Source organism: Oncorhynchus mykiss, chromosome 13, assembly GCF_057628025.1.
Source record: "Oncorhynchus mykiss isolate SJ-2025 chromosome 13, ASM5762802v1, whole genome shotgun sequence".
NCBI lineage: Eukaryota > Metazoa > Chordata > Actinopteri > Salmoniformes > Salmonidae > Oncorhynchus > Oncorhynchus mykiss.
In genome coordinates, this window is record NC_143034.1 from 65912959 (window position 1) to 65927337 (window position 14379).

Here is a 14379-nt window from a genome sequence, read left to right on the forward strand (position 1 = left end):
TGTAAACAAATCATCTGTGTCAAGAAACCATCAGTCTCATGACACCAGAATGGCAGGTGTCAATGGGAGTTTCCTGATATCAGTGTACACCTATATCACGAAACGCCATGAATTGCGGTCTGCAATTACACCATATTCTGTTTTCTGGCCATGGATTACGGAGGATGTAAAGCTCTTCATCAGCAAATGTGTCACCTGCAACTCCATTCAGAAGAGACAGCAAATGTGTCACCTGCAACTCCATTCAGAAGAGACAGCAAATGTGTCACCTGCAACTCCATTCAGAAGTGTCAGCAAATGTGTCACCTGCAACTCCATTCAGAAGTGACAGCAAATGTGTCACCTGCAACTCCATTCAGAAGAGACAGCAAATGTGTCACCTGCAACTCCATTCAGAAGAGACAGCAAATGTGTCACCTGCAACTCCATTCAGAAGAGACAGCAAATGTGTCACCTGCAACTCCATTCAGAAGAGACAGCAAATGTGTCACCTGCAACTCCATTCAGAAGTGACAGCAAATGTGTCACCTGCAACTCCATTCAGAAGTGACAGCAAATGTGTCACCTGCAACTCCATTCAGAAGTGACAGCAAATGTGTCACCTGCAACTCCATTCAGAAGTGACAGCAAATGTGTCACCTGCAACTCCATTCAGAAGAGACAGCAAATGTATCACCTTCAACTCCATTCAGAAGAGACAGCAAATGTGTCACCTGCAACTCCATTCAGAAGTGACAGCAAATGGAGACATTCATCCCCAACAAATCCCTCCCCTCCCATGGTACAAGGTCTGAATGGACTCACATTCAGCAAAACCAACTACCTCATCATCGTGGATTATTATTCTGACTATTGGGAGCTGGACGAACTGACTGACTCCCTCAGCCACCGTCATTGAATGCTGCAAAGGGCAGTTAAGCAAACATGGCGTTGCCCACAATGTTGTCTCTGGTAATGCCCCCCTTTTTCTTGGAATGGATTTCCCTAAATGTGTTAATGAGTAGGTCTTTAGACACGTGATATTGCGTGACCTTGCCACGAGATGTTGCCAGTCAGTAAGTGGCGCGGCTCTTACGTGTATCTGAGTTATGTATTCTGTTGTACCAATGAGCCAAGTGAGGCACTGTTTATTATGCACTGAAATGGTGTTGTAGTTAAGACACTATATGAACAATACCTTACTCTTGTATTGTATAATCAGTACATTAAACAAGAGCTAGTAAATGTTTTGAAACAGTGATATTTTGAGATGACTAAGAAGTCATTTGTAAAAACAGAGGGTTTTAAATAAGTCCCTGTTTGAATAAAGTGCAAATATATAATGAATACTGTTGTTGTATGTATAGTAATTCTTTACTGTCCATATATTACAAGCAGTTTTGTTTTTGTAATGTAAATGTGTGTGTAGGTTCATGTATGTATTCAATGCACAGTACCTTGATTTGTTATCATTGAACCTTATCATCAATTAAAGGAACATAATGTTTAAAAGTAGCCTTTCCATGTCGCTTAGCTAGCTTTTTATATACAGTACACTAAAACCTCATGTACAGTATCATGACGTAGCCCTTTCTGGGTGTAGATCATGACGAGCTGATTATGACAAAATGGAATGAACTTTGAACTCTTATTCACTAAAGAAGAAGTTGTACATCCTAGAAGTCAAGTTATCAGCTGCAGCTGTAAACGTTCGTGTCCTAGGAAAGGAGACAATCTCTTCAGAACAACAGGGTAATACAACATATCTGCTCTACCACACGACGACAGGGTTACTACGACCAGAAATATTCTTCAAAGGACAAGGGCGATCTCTACTGGGAAAACCAGCCTTCCATCTTCGACCCATCTATCGAAGCGCAGCTCAGTGTAAATATTTCGTCTAACATTTTCCTTTTCCGAAAGGGCGGTTATTAGGATGCATAAGATTCTGTATTTACGATAGCACAGATTCACAAGGTGCAATAGAGACCCAGTCATTTTGTTCCCCAGTCTTCCCGCTCTTTCATTCCAACCCTAACACCCTTTCTTTGTGTAACCAGCCGTCATATCGGTTTCTTCCGCTAGGGACGTTTTCTTTTATGACATGATTAGTAATCAATGTATAATCCATCCTGTGTATATGTAATTCTGTGTGATTATTTTGGTATTAAGTAAATAAATAATTAAGCCAATTTTTTGTATTGCTGATTCAACTTGACGATAACCAAGAATTTGACGATGTTCAGATGAGACTGAATAAGGTGACGATTAATAATTGACTGCTATTGATATAAAAGATCATCAGATCTTTAAGAGTGTTTTGGGGAGATAGTAGCTCTATATAAACTAATTATTCTGTGTTCCCCCGACTTCCTAGTTAATTAAATTGACATGATTAGTTTAATCAGGTAATAATAATTACAGAGAATTGATTTGATAAAATAGCATTTAATTCCATAGCCAGAGACACGACAACAGATATCTACTAAGTGTGCATGGAGTACTGTTGACTACTCCATGTGAAAAATGAACAGTTTGTGAACACTCAGATGTAACACCTTATCTTGGAACCAACGTTTACTATGGGTACTTAATAACTAATGTGTGTGTGGTGGACACATCTTAATTTATCCTAATATTGTCAACCATATTATTTCCTATATTGCACTGTGAAAGTGTGAAATGTATACTGTATATTGTCTGTACAACACACCTTACTGTATCGTCCAGAAGAACATGGCTAAACACGATCATAACACTTGACATGGTTTATTACATGATGTATTTATGATTTACTTATCTAATCAATTCATATTGTTTTATTATTATTAAAAAGCTGAATCTCCAGTTCATACAGAATAGCCTATTATCTAAAACAGGAATGAGTCATCTTCTCAGTTGTACAGGTCACACCCTTCATTATTAGAGCGGTCATCACACATTTTACCATTCAACATGAAGTACACCACAGACTCTGGACTGGGAAAGGTTCAGGATCCAGTTACTATCAACTGTTGTAAGAAAGATATTGATACAGAAAGAATAGTCCTACACATATCGTCTTTGAATATAGAATAGTCTAAGGCAGGGGTCTTCAACCTTTTCTCGGCCAGGGACCCCCACCCAGGCAAACGGACAACCCAGGGACCCCCATCATATGTGAACAAAAAAACATTTTGATGTTTTCAGATGAATGTAAGCATTTCACTGTAAGGTCTACAGTGACCTTTAGTTTGTGTGGTTGTGTGTGAGTCAGTTTGTGCGAGCGCATGTTAGCATCTCCCTTGATATCATGTGAAATGTGGAGATTTGAAACATTTGTTTCGAAAACTCAGGTGTCCTGCTTTATTCGGCGCATTTGACAAATTAAATTTGATTTGATAATGGGAATGAGAAGTAGCCTAATCAACATTTTAAAGTATATAGATTCAGTGGATGGTTTTTCATTATTTTGACATCCCCACGTTATAATTGTAAGAGGAAGTGTAAACTCTAACATAGCCTATTAGCAAGAAAAATGACTCCAAACACATTTTCACTAATAGCAGCTTTTTAGCTGGTTAAACAACGGTTTACCACATGTATGTAATTCAAAATGTGTTTATTCTGTTGTTGCTAGCGATATCCATAAAAACATTGAAATAAATAAAAAATGTTTTATTTTTGCCAGACCCCAGGATGAATACCCCTGGTCTAAAGAATCAAGCCTTAAATATTATAATAAATCATATTAACATGTAAGGGTGAGTTCTGTTGCTATGACTTTGCAATGGCTGTGGAAAAACTGGCTAAAATTATATACATCAAGGCTCAGATATTGCATGAATATTGTCTTCCACTCACACCTTAAAGGCCCAGTGCAGCCAAAACTGTGATTTTTGTCTTTTATATATATTCCCACACTATGAGGTTGGAATAATATTGTGAAACTGTGAAAACTATGATAATGTCCTTTTAGTGTAAGAGCTGTTTTAAAAGAACGCCTGAAATTTCAGCCTGTTTTGGTGGGATGGAGTTTTGGTCTGACTGGTGACATCACCAGGTGGTAATTTAATTAGTTTTTCTACTAGCAGAGCAGGAGGAAAGTAAAAGGGTGTAATGTCCACACCTATAGAAGAGAGCTTCAGTAGCGGCCTCCAGGAGACAGGATAGAGGGCCTCATGCCCATGGTTGGTGGCGAGAGTGGGCTAAGTTGTTCCAAAGTTTTAGTTGAGCCACCCTTTTTTTCTGGGAAACCATGTGCATATATCTCGTCATAATTTCACGGAGTCTGTGAAGGAAGATACCACATGGAAAAAGTGGTAAGCAAGTTAGGTCCAAAAACAGATTTTCAAAAAGTCGAATTAATTTAATGTGTTAGAGGCTTCATGACGCTTGTATCTAATTCAAAGTATATCGTTTTAAGACAGTTTTATACATCAGTTTATACATCTTTAAGCATCAATCTGAGGTCGTAAACCTAACATGAAAGTGCATCCTTGTAACTGTGTGGGCTATTATAGTCAAAATGGTTGCTTTGGAGTAAATTGTGCCATTTGGCCAGGGGCAAGTTGAGCCAATGCCTCAACATAACCCATACAAATGATGAAACATGTTGTTAGTAATATGAATAGTATTTTTGTCATTTGTTATACATATGAACTCAAGATGCAAGTGCATTTTTCAAAGGTGGTGATAATATTTCATACAGTACAGCATTTTGTAGATGTATACCGTCTTACCCCAAGGCGGCTCAATGCTCAATTTATCCATACCCCAGGTAACTTGTGCAAAGAGACCACTTTTTTTGACAAGCTATATTTTCTAAACTGTAATGTTTACATGAATTCTGATTATGTCCAGGGATACACAACATCCTGAAAGACATCAAAACTATAAAACAAATCAAAATATATTCTATATTTGAGATTCTGCAAAGTAGCCACCCGTTGCCTTGATGACAGCTTTGCACACTCTTGGGATTCTCTCAACCAGCTTCATGAGGAATGCTTTTCCAACAGTCTTGAAGGAGTTCCCACATATGCTGAGCAATTGTTGGCTGGTTTTCCTTCACTCTGCGGTCCTAAACCATCTCAATTGGGTTGAGGTCAGGTAGTTGTGCAGGCCAGGTCATCTGATGCAGCAAACCATCACTCTCCTTCTTGGTCAAATAGCCCTTACACAGCCTGGAGGTGTGTTTTGGGTCATTGTCCTGTTGAAAAACAAATGATAGTCCTACTAAGCGCAAACCAGATGGATGGCGTATCGCTGCACAATGATGTGGTGATCATGCTGGTTAAGTGTGCCTTTAATTCTAAATAAATCACAGACAGTGTCACCAGCAAAGCACCATCACACCCCCTCTTCCATGCTTCATGGTGGGAACCACACATGCAGAGATCATCTGTTCACCTACTCTGCGTCTCACAAAGACACAGTGGTTGGAACCAAAAATCTCATATTTGGACTCATCAGACCAAAGGACAGATTTCTACCGGTCTAATGTCCATTACCTGTGTTTCTTGGTCCAAGCAAGTCTCTTCTTATTATTGATGTCCTTTAGTAGAGGTTTCTTTGCAGAAATTCGACCATGAAGACCTTATTCACGCCTCCTCTGACAGTTGATGTTAAGATGTGTCTGTTACTTGAACTCTGTGAAGCATTTATTTGGGCTGCAATCTGAGGTACAGCTAATTCTAATGAACTTATCCTCTGGAGCAGAGGTAACTCTGGGTCTTCTTTTCCTGTGGCGGTCCTCATGAGAGCCAGTTTCATCTTTGCGCTTGATGGTTTTTGCGACTGCACTTGAAGAAACTTTCAAAGTTCTTGAAATGTTCCGTATTGACTGATCTTCATGTCTTAATGTAATGATGGACTGCCGTTTCTCTTTGCTTATTTTAGCTGTTCTTGCCATAATATGGACTTGGTCTTTTACCAAATAGGGCTATCTTCTGTATACCACCCCTACCTTGTTACAACACAACTGATTGGCTCAAATGCATTAAGGGAAAGAATTTCCACAAATTAACTTTTAACAAGGCACACCTGTTAATTGAAATGCACTACCTCATAAAGCTGGTTGAGAGGATGCCAAGAGTTTGCAAAGCTGTCATCAAGGGAAAGGGTGGCTACTTTGAAGAATCTCAAATATAAAATACATTTTGATTTGTTAACACTTTTTTTGGTTACTACGTGATTCCATATGTGTTATTTCATAGTTTAGACATCTTCACTATTATTCTACAATGTAGGAAACAGTACAAATAAAGAAAACCCTTGAATCAGTAGTTGTGTCCAAACTTTTGACTGGTACTGTACACTACCGGTCAAAAGTTTTAGAACACCTACTCATTCAAGGGTTGGAACCAAACATCTCCAATTTAGACTCCAAGACCAAAATACAAATTTCCAACGATCCAATGTCCTAGGAAAATTATTAGCTAATAACACCCTTTTAACATGTCATACATTTGAGAATTATTTAGTGTGTCTGAATAAAAAGTGTCATCGGTGTTTCTCATTAATCATATCACTTTAGTAAATTATTAAGTTAATGACCTTAGATTTGAGCATCTCTGGCCTCCATTTAAGAAAATCCTCAATTACCTAAAATGTGTCATTGGTGTTACCGTCATTGGTGTTACTACTCCTACTGGAGGTATAATGTTATCATAATGGTAAAACATTTAAAGTCATCAAGCTGACATATTAGTTGATTTAGAATGGGAAGATGTGCCCAATCACATTTAAATCAAATAAAATCAAAGTTTATTTGTCACGTCCGCTGAATACAACCTTACAGTGAAATGCTTACTTACAGGCTCTAACCAATAGTGCAAAAAATATTTTAGGTGAACAATAGGTAGGTAAAGAAATAAAACAACAGTAAAAAGACAGGCTATATACAGTAGCGAGGCTATAAAAGTAGTGAGGCTACATGCAGACAGCGGTTAGTCAGGCTGATTGAGGTAGTATGTACATGTAGATATGGTTAAAGTGACTATGCATATATGATGAACAGAGAGTAGCAGTAGTGTAATAGAGGGGTTTGTTACATTGAGGGAGAGGTTGTTATTCTGGCACCACCTGGCCAGGTCTCTGACTTCCTCCCTACAGGCTGCTTCGTCGTTGTCGGTGATCAGGCTGTTGTGTCGTCTGCAAACTTAATGATGGTGTTGGAGTCGTGCCTCGCCATGCAGTCATGGGTGAACAGGGAGTACAGGTGGGGACTGAGCATGCACCCCTGGGAGCTCCAGTGTTGAGGATCAGCATGGCAGATGTGTTGCTACCTACCCTCACCACCTGGGGGCGGGCCGGGAAGTCCAGGATCCAGTTGCAGAGGGAGGTGTTTAGACATTTATAGAAAAATGTCTTTCATTTTTTTCCCAAATTCCATGTCCAAAGCCACCACATTTCTAGATTGACATGTGGCGAATGGACAGAATCCCATGTGAGCTCCTGGTTAAAATCCATTGGAGTGAAAGAGAAGTACATTCTGAAACTGTACGAAGAGGAGGTTACAGGACCTGCACTAATAAAGCTGCAAAAAGAATATCTGCGTGACACAATTGAAATGAAAGGTGGTCAAATTGATTTATTAAAGCCAAGAACACAGAATCTAAAAGCAGGCAGTAGCACAGAGAGATACCAGAAATGTTGGTTCCAGTGCTGTGTTCACACAAGAGTCAGAACACAACGTTGAGAGGACCAGTGAAACAAGTGAAAGGGGACCCAATTCCACAAGTGAAAATGAACAAACAGATGGCTCATCTTGTTCTCTAAGTAACTTCCGTGCATTTGATGAACATGACAAAGACTTCCGATATGTCAAGCACAGAGTGCTTCCACCAGAGACTGGAACTGAAAACATGATTGTTCCATGCCATGAATACAAATCACTGGAAATTGCCCACAAATTAGAACCACTGAAGCTTAGAGTCAAAGTCGCAAGTGAGGTAATCAGATTTGCTTGTGGGTGCATGAACATGCGGACCAATGGCACAATACACTTTGGGGTCATGGATAAGATTAAAGGCAGCTACAAGCATGGTGAAATCATCGGAATACCAGTTGAAAACCAAAGTGACTTTGTGGATGCATTGGACTACATTGAAAACTGCTTCAAGGATTTAAACCACCATTCTGATGCCAGGAAATGCATAAGGAATCCAAAGTTTATTGAGGTAATTGACAAGGGGAGCAGTGGAGGAAACTGGATCATTGAATTTGATGTTGTCCCAAAGGCAAGAGTGGTGAAAGACCAACTCTACAGTGTTACTATTCCAAAGTTCAGCGAGAAAACTAACAAAGTAATCTATGAAGAGAAAGCACCATACCACAGAGTAGGGGCCAATACACCCCGCATACCTGGTGAAGACTTAGTTCGTTTCATTCAAGGACTGAAAGAGAAAGATCTACAGAGGGAAGAGGCAGAGTCTTCTACCAGTCAAACAGCTGCAGACACTAGGGAGGATCTTGGGAGAAAATTGTCAATTCTCTTGACCTGTGGAAAAAAGTACATGGATGACACCTTGTCATTCATCATTGTGACAAATAAGTTTCAAGAAGAACATCTGAAGACTATCAACTTCTTAGTGCACATGAAAATATTCTGTGTTTTTGACTTCGATCCAGACTCCAAAACATCTGGACTTTGTGGACAATATCGTGAGCACCATGCTGCTAACCTCCACTTTTTGCATGACTTTGCTATTGATCCTGGTCTAAGCACCACTGACTTCAAGAAGAGCTTACAGCTATTTGATCGGACAAGCTGGATATTCTGCAATGGGCGGAATCATTACCTTGGTGGAGAAGATCCTTGTGATGAAAAAACCTGGATCAGAACAAAGAAAAAACAACTGAAAAGGACTGTCTCTGTCATCTGCAATGAAATCCTTCCTGAAGGTTCATTTGTGGTGCTTTTCTTGCTCATGTCTCAGGTCGAACAGCCACTTGTTGATACATTTCATGAATTCTATGCAGAAATGAATGGCCATGAGGATTTGGCCATCATTTCAGAGTCCAAAGAGAACTACAACAAGTGGTCAAGTCTCGCTCAAGCGTCTTGTGATTTGGAATCACTGGAACAAATTAGTATTGTTGGCATGCCAATGAGTCTTGTAGATGCTACAATTCAAAGCATTCAGCTTTCCAATAAACAACTGAGTCAACGCTTACCTGTGTTCAACAAAGGTCTGTGCTTCCTGAAGCCTATAGATGAAGACACAATGCTTTCTCTGGACATAGTCAGTACTGATCAGTGTGAAGAAACAAACTTGGATGTAATGGACAATGACCAAGTTAGTAACAATGAGAAGTATTTCTATCAAGGAGGGAAAATCAGCTGGATGCACTTGTGGCTTGCAGAAAAAGTGAAGTGTGAAGAGGTCATTCAGAGAGACGCATACAAAGAAACAACCAAGATTTTAGAGGCCATTTTACAGGATGATACAACAAAAAGGTCCATTCAGAGTGTCAACATATGTCACCAACCTGGCAGTGGTGGAAGCACAGTCGCACATCAGATCCTCTGGAACTGTCGAACCAAACTCCGGTGTGCAGTGGTTAAGCAATCATACCTAATTCAAACTGTATGTCAGCATTCAGTACGCCTGCGAGAATATGAAGAGAAAGACAAAAACCGTTGTCTCCCGGTGCTCTTGCTGCTGGATGACTGTAATGCAGAGTATATAGATGAGTTCAGACATGAATTACATAACGGAATTACAACCATGAAGATCAATTCTTCTGTATTATGTTTCATCCTTCTTGTCTGCAAAAGATGCCACAACCCAGAAAAGATGAGCAGAACAATGCCTTCCCAGACAGTAGCAGTAACACACAAGCTGTCTAGCCAGGAGAAGATTCTGTTCAAAAAGAAACGTCAGGAACTGATTTTTGAACCAGAGTCCATTCTTGCTTTTGTACTCATGAGTGAGGAATACCAAAAGAGTTACATTGAGGACTTTGTGAAGAACCTACTGGAGGATATTGACCACTCATCTCTCACCACTCGCCTTATCAGATTTGTGGCCTTGCTGAACTGTTATGTTGCGAACTCCAGCATATCTGTGTCACATTGTGAGGCCTCCCTGGGCTTAGGTATTCAAATGGATCGTTTCCGTTACCATACATTTGTGAATTCTCTAAGTGAACAAGCTAAACTTGTTTTCATACACCTAAGAGAAAGTACAACACAAATCTCATCTATTAGAATCCATCCTCTTGTAGCAAAGGAAATTCTGAAACAGCTGTCTGCCATTCAGCCTCAAAGCTGTATCGCAAAGGCTCTTCTCTTAGATAAGGTGCTGATGGATCATAGGTTTGGTAGGGATGAATTTTTAAAGTTTATCCGAGATCTGCTCATCAGACGAAACAAAATAAGCAGAGGAGATCCCGACGACAGTTCTTTCTCTCCTTTAATTGAGCATGTCTGTACAGAGAAGGATGGCCTTCAAAAAGCAATTAAACTTTTAGAAGTAGCCTACACTTACTTTGGAAAGAATGCATTTGTAGCCCAGCAGCTTGCACGACTGCTTTACACAAACAAATTATTCATTGAAGCCCAGCACTGGGCGGAGGAAGCAAAAGCACAGCTGCCACATGACACTTTCATCCTTGATACGGAGGGGCAGGTGTACAAGAAGTGGTTTTATGAACAGCATGATGCTCTGGAGAAAGCTGAACTAAGGCCCGAAGAGGTCTCTGAAGCCATCGGTACAGCTCTGAAAGGAATTGCTGCCTTCCGTGCCTCTGAAAAAGCTCCAAAATCAGAGACAGTCAGTCTCAACAGCTCCTACTTTGGGGAAGTAGACGTTGGATGTCGGCTACTTCAACTCATATCATCAGTGAATGTTTTCTCAACAAAAGAAGGAAAGTCAGAACTAATGAGGTATTTACTCAGTGACAACATACCAGACGCTGTCAAAAAACCCTGGATGAAGTTCCATGGTCAGTTAAAAGGAATGCAGAAGAGTATTTACATTGCTCTTGAGTGCATTTCTGAAGATCTCAGTTACTATCGTACACATATAAGTGAGGAAGAAGAGGAGCTTGACACAAGAGAACCTGAACAAGTGAGCAATCCAAGAAAATGGCTTACAAGGAAAAGTGCTGTTTATGCTGGATTTTTCTGTAATGTTGTTTCACATTTAGACAGTCCAGTGTCTGACTGCAGTGACACTGGAATGGTCTCTCCACTCAAAAGAAAAATGAACATTTACCAGCTGGGTGGTGGTAATGTCACAACCATACTCTCCCTGCTCTCTGATCAGAAGAATGAGAGATGTGGCAAAAAGCTAGAGGAGATAATTGCCATGTATCCAGAGAACCCCCAAAGGAATGACCTTGACCAAACAGAACTGATCAACTTCATTTTCTCTCAAATAGCTCTTGCTTGTGTTTTACCTGGTTCGTCAAAGCTGGTTGCGCTTACGAAACTTCAAGATCTGAGCATGAGATTTTACAGGGAAGGCAGCAGGTCAGCAAGTGCCTTCTTTTTGCTTTCAATCTTATTCTGGCCAGAGGATCCAAATGACAACCGTTGGAAGGAAGCTAGCTCTGCAAAATATGAAAAGGTCTTAATCTCAGCAATTGACGACCTTCAAAGACTATGTATGCTCAAAACAAAACCACGGAAAGGGAGAATAGTGACTCACTTCTTTTTTGGAAAGGCAAGGGGTCTGTACAAGATTGTTCATCGAAGTGCAATCGAAAAGCACATAAAGGGAACTCTCACAGAGAGAAGGCTCAAGTGGAGAGGTGGAGAGGTGTGGACAACCCCTGAGGTGGTGCGAATGCTGAAACGTGTTGAAGGATGGACGGAAAACGGGCAGCTCTTTGTGCGAGGCACTACCAAGGGAAGCAAGATCAGAGTCATCCCCTTGTATTCTGCCTCGTTACCAAATGCCAATGAAAACGTCACTTTTTACCTAGGATTCTCTTTCGATGGGGTGGTTGCTTTTGACATTCAAGTTCTGGAGGAGTAAAGTACACTTCAACTTTATGTCCATATAAGCACAAAATGTGCTCCCAAAAGGTTTCTACAACAAAGCGAAACGAGAGTAACCAAATTAATGTGATTTACATTTTCACTACTGTGAATGGTTAGCAGCTGATTATGAGCAAAATGCAGCAAAATGTAAATACAATGGGAACCCTGGAACACATACAGTACATTGTCCTGTTTGAATAAGCTGCATTATGCAAAAGGTAAAGAATGTTGTGGTACTGTATGTATGAAAATTATGTGGCCGGGTGGGGAGCATTGGACAAACTTCAAGGTTGTCCAAATGCTGAAACTGTTATGAATAATGACTAAATGATGTATACATTTAACGTAGAACTATAATTAACAGAATTCTTCTACCCTGTCACTGTATGATTGTATGACACATGTTATGTGTGTAGTTCTAGTCAGAATTAGAACATTTTGTTCCTTTTTAGTATGTAAGCAGGGTGCAAGTGTGAAACAAATGATAAGAGGAGCTATCGACAGACAAGCTGTACTACTGTGTTCCTTACAGGACATTCTGTCCCCACCCAGGGAGGGGAGAGACCTTGGGCTTGTAGTAGATTGTATAACAGGGGGCAGACAATGTATGAATAGGAGAAGACTTGTGAACTATATTGTCATTGTTTCTGAGAGGAGGGACATTTATGACGAAATGTGAGGTATATAGACCAATGTACAGGAAATGATAGGCAGAGCTCTCGTAAATAAACCTGCTGACTAAGTAGACTGGCCTCTGACTGTTTCATTTCAATAAGAACCTTACAAAGTATTAGTAACAGACAGAGTATTTTAATTGAAGTTAACATTGAGAACAAAATTCTCTTGACAGAAACGTACAGAGTGTTGGACAGAAAATGGAAACCTGTATGTCCGAGGTACAGCCAAGGGAAGCAAGATCAGGCTCATCCATTAGCAGTCTGCCTCTACCAAATACAAACAAAAATAACACTCTATTTACCCAGGCCTTTCTTTCAATGCGGTGGTTGCTCAAATGATTGAGAATTTGACAAGAAATACAAGCAGCAAAATGTAAATACAATGGGAACCCTACAACACAAACAGGGGGTACATGGTCCTGTTAGAATAAGCTGCATTATGTAAATACAATGGGAACCCTAGAACACAAACAGGGGGTACATGGTCCTGTTAGAATAAGCTGCGTTATGTAAATACAATGGGAACCCTAGAACACAAACAGGGGGTACATGGTCCTGTTAGAATAAGCTGCGTTATGTAAATATTGAATAATATTGCAGTATTATGTATAATATGTCTAATGTTGTCTTATCCACATACATATGAAAATGTCATCTCAAGAGAAAGTATTCAATGCATAATACCCATATGTGCTGTTATTGAGGTTAGTCAAATAAAACCATTTGTTAAAAGCCTATCCAGGTGAGGTATTTATGTTACCAGTACAAAGGACATGTTGATCCTAAAACCTCCTCATTTAGCCAAAAACAATTTGTTTGGTTCGCATACCTTATATAATGCTAAATACAATTCTCAATTGCACATAAATTACACATATTATACTTTATGTAAAATACACTGCAGATTAACAAAATGGACACATCATGTTAATGTTTAAAGTTCTTTATTCTAATTTGAATATGACTGGATTTGTCCACAACAAAATCTGCATTTGTCACAAAGTACTATACAGTAGGTTTTCTTTGGCTTAGTTGTGTGTACTAGGTGGGTCTGTGAATAATTAGGACAATTATGCTAATTAACAAAAGAAATACTGTGGCTAATAATGAGTGCCAATAACTAAAGAGCAACGATGTAAACAAAGGGCTCAGGGGAAATAAATCAACAACTAAATGTACAGTATTGCAGCATCTTCTTGTTGCTCTATGATGAACACAACTACAAAAGTAAACTTAAGAAAATAACATGCTAGCAACATTAGTCAGGCTGTTTACACAGGCAGCCCAATTCTGATATTTTTTCCACTAATTTGTCTTTTGACTAATCACATCAGATATTTTCATTACATTTTTTTCAGAGCTGATCTAATGGGTCAAAAGACCAATAAGTAAAAATAAATATCAGAATTGGACTGCCTGTGTAGCCAAAGTATGGAATTGAAATAATGTATAATTACTGTAAAACCTCAATTAATAGCCTGGGCGTTAATTTGTTTCAATCACTGAACACAACCAACGCTTCGTGAAGACAGGCTTCTATTTGAACTAGGCATCTATTTTCTTACAAACCATTTTCCTCCCCCAACCTTAGTCTCACCCTCTTCTGATTCACCTCAGACAAACATTGAAGTTCGACCTTTTTATTTCACCATTCCCTCGCTCATTTTGTATCAATTCCTAAATGCCTGGCTGTTGCCTCGCCCGAATTTTGCTCTGCGAATTTGATGTCCTGTTTTTTTTTTTTTCCCC

The 14379-nt window shown here is 39.6% G+C and overlaps 1 protein-coding gene across 1 annotated transcript; it reads left to right on the forward strand.

Moving 5' to 3' along the window:
* Positions 1-924: 924 nt before the first annotated feature.
* Positions 925-12698, forward strand: LOC149978973 (sterile alpha motif domain-containing protein 9-like). Its single transcript, XM_090194367.1, is given in 3 exon segments — positions 925-951; positions 7322-7590; positions 7592-12698. Coding segments are annotated over 3 exon segments (4653 nt in total). The 3' UTR covers positions 11949-12698.
* The last annotated feature ends 1681 nt before the right edge of the window (positions 12699-14379 follow it).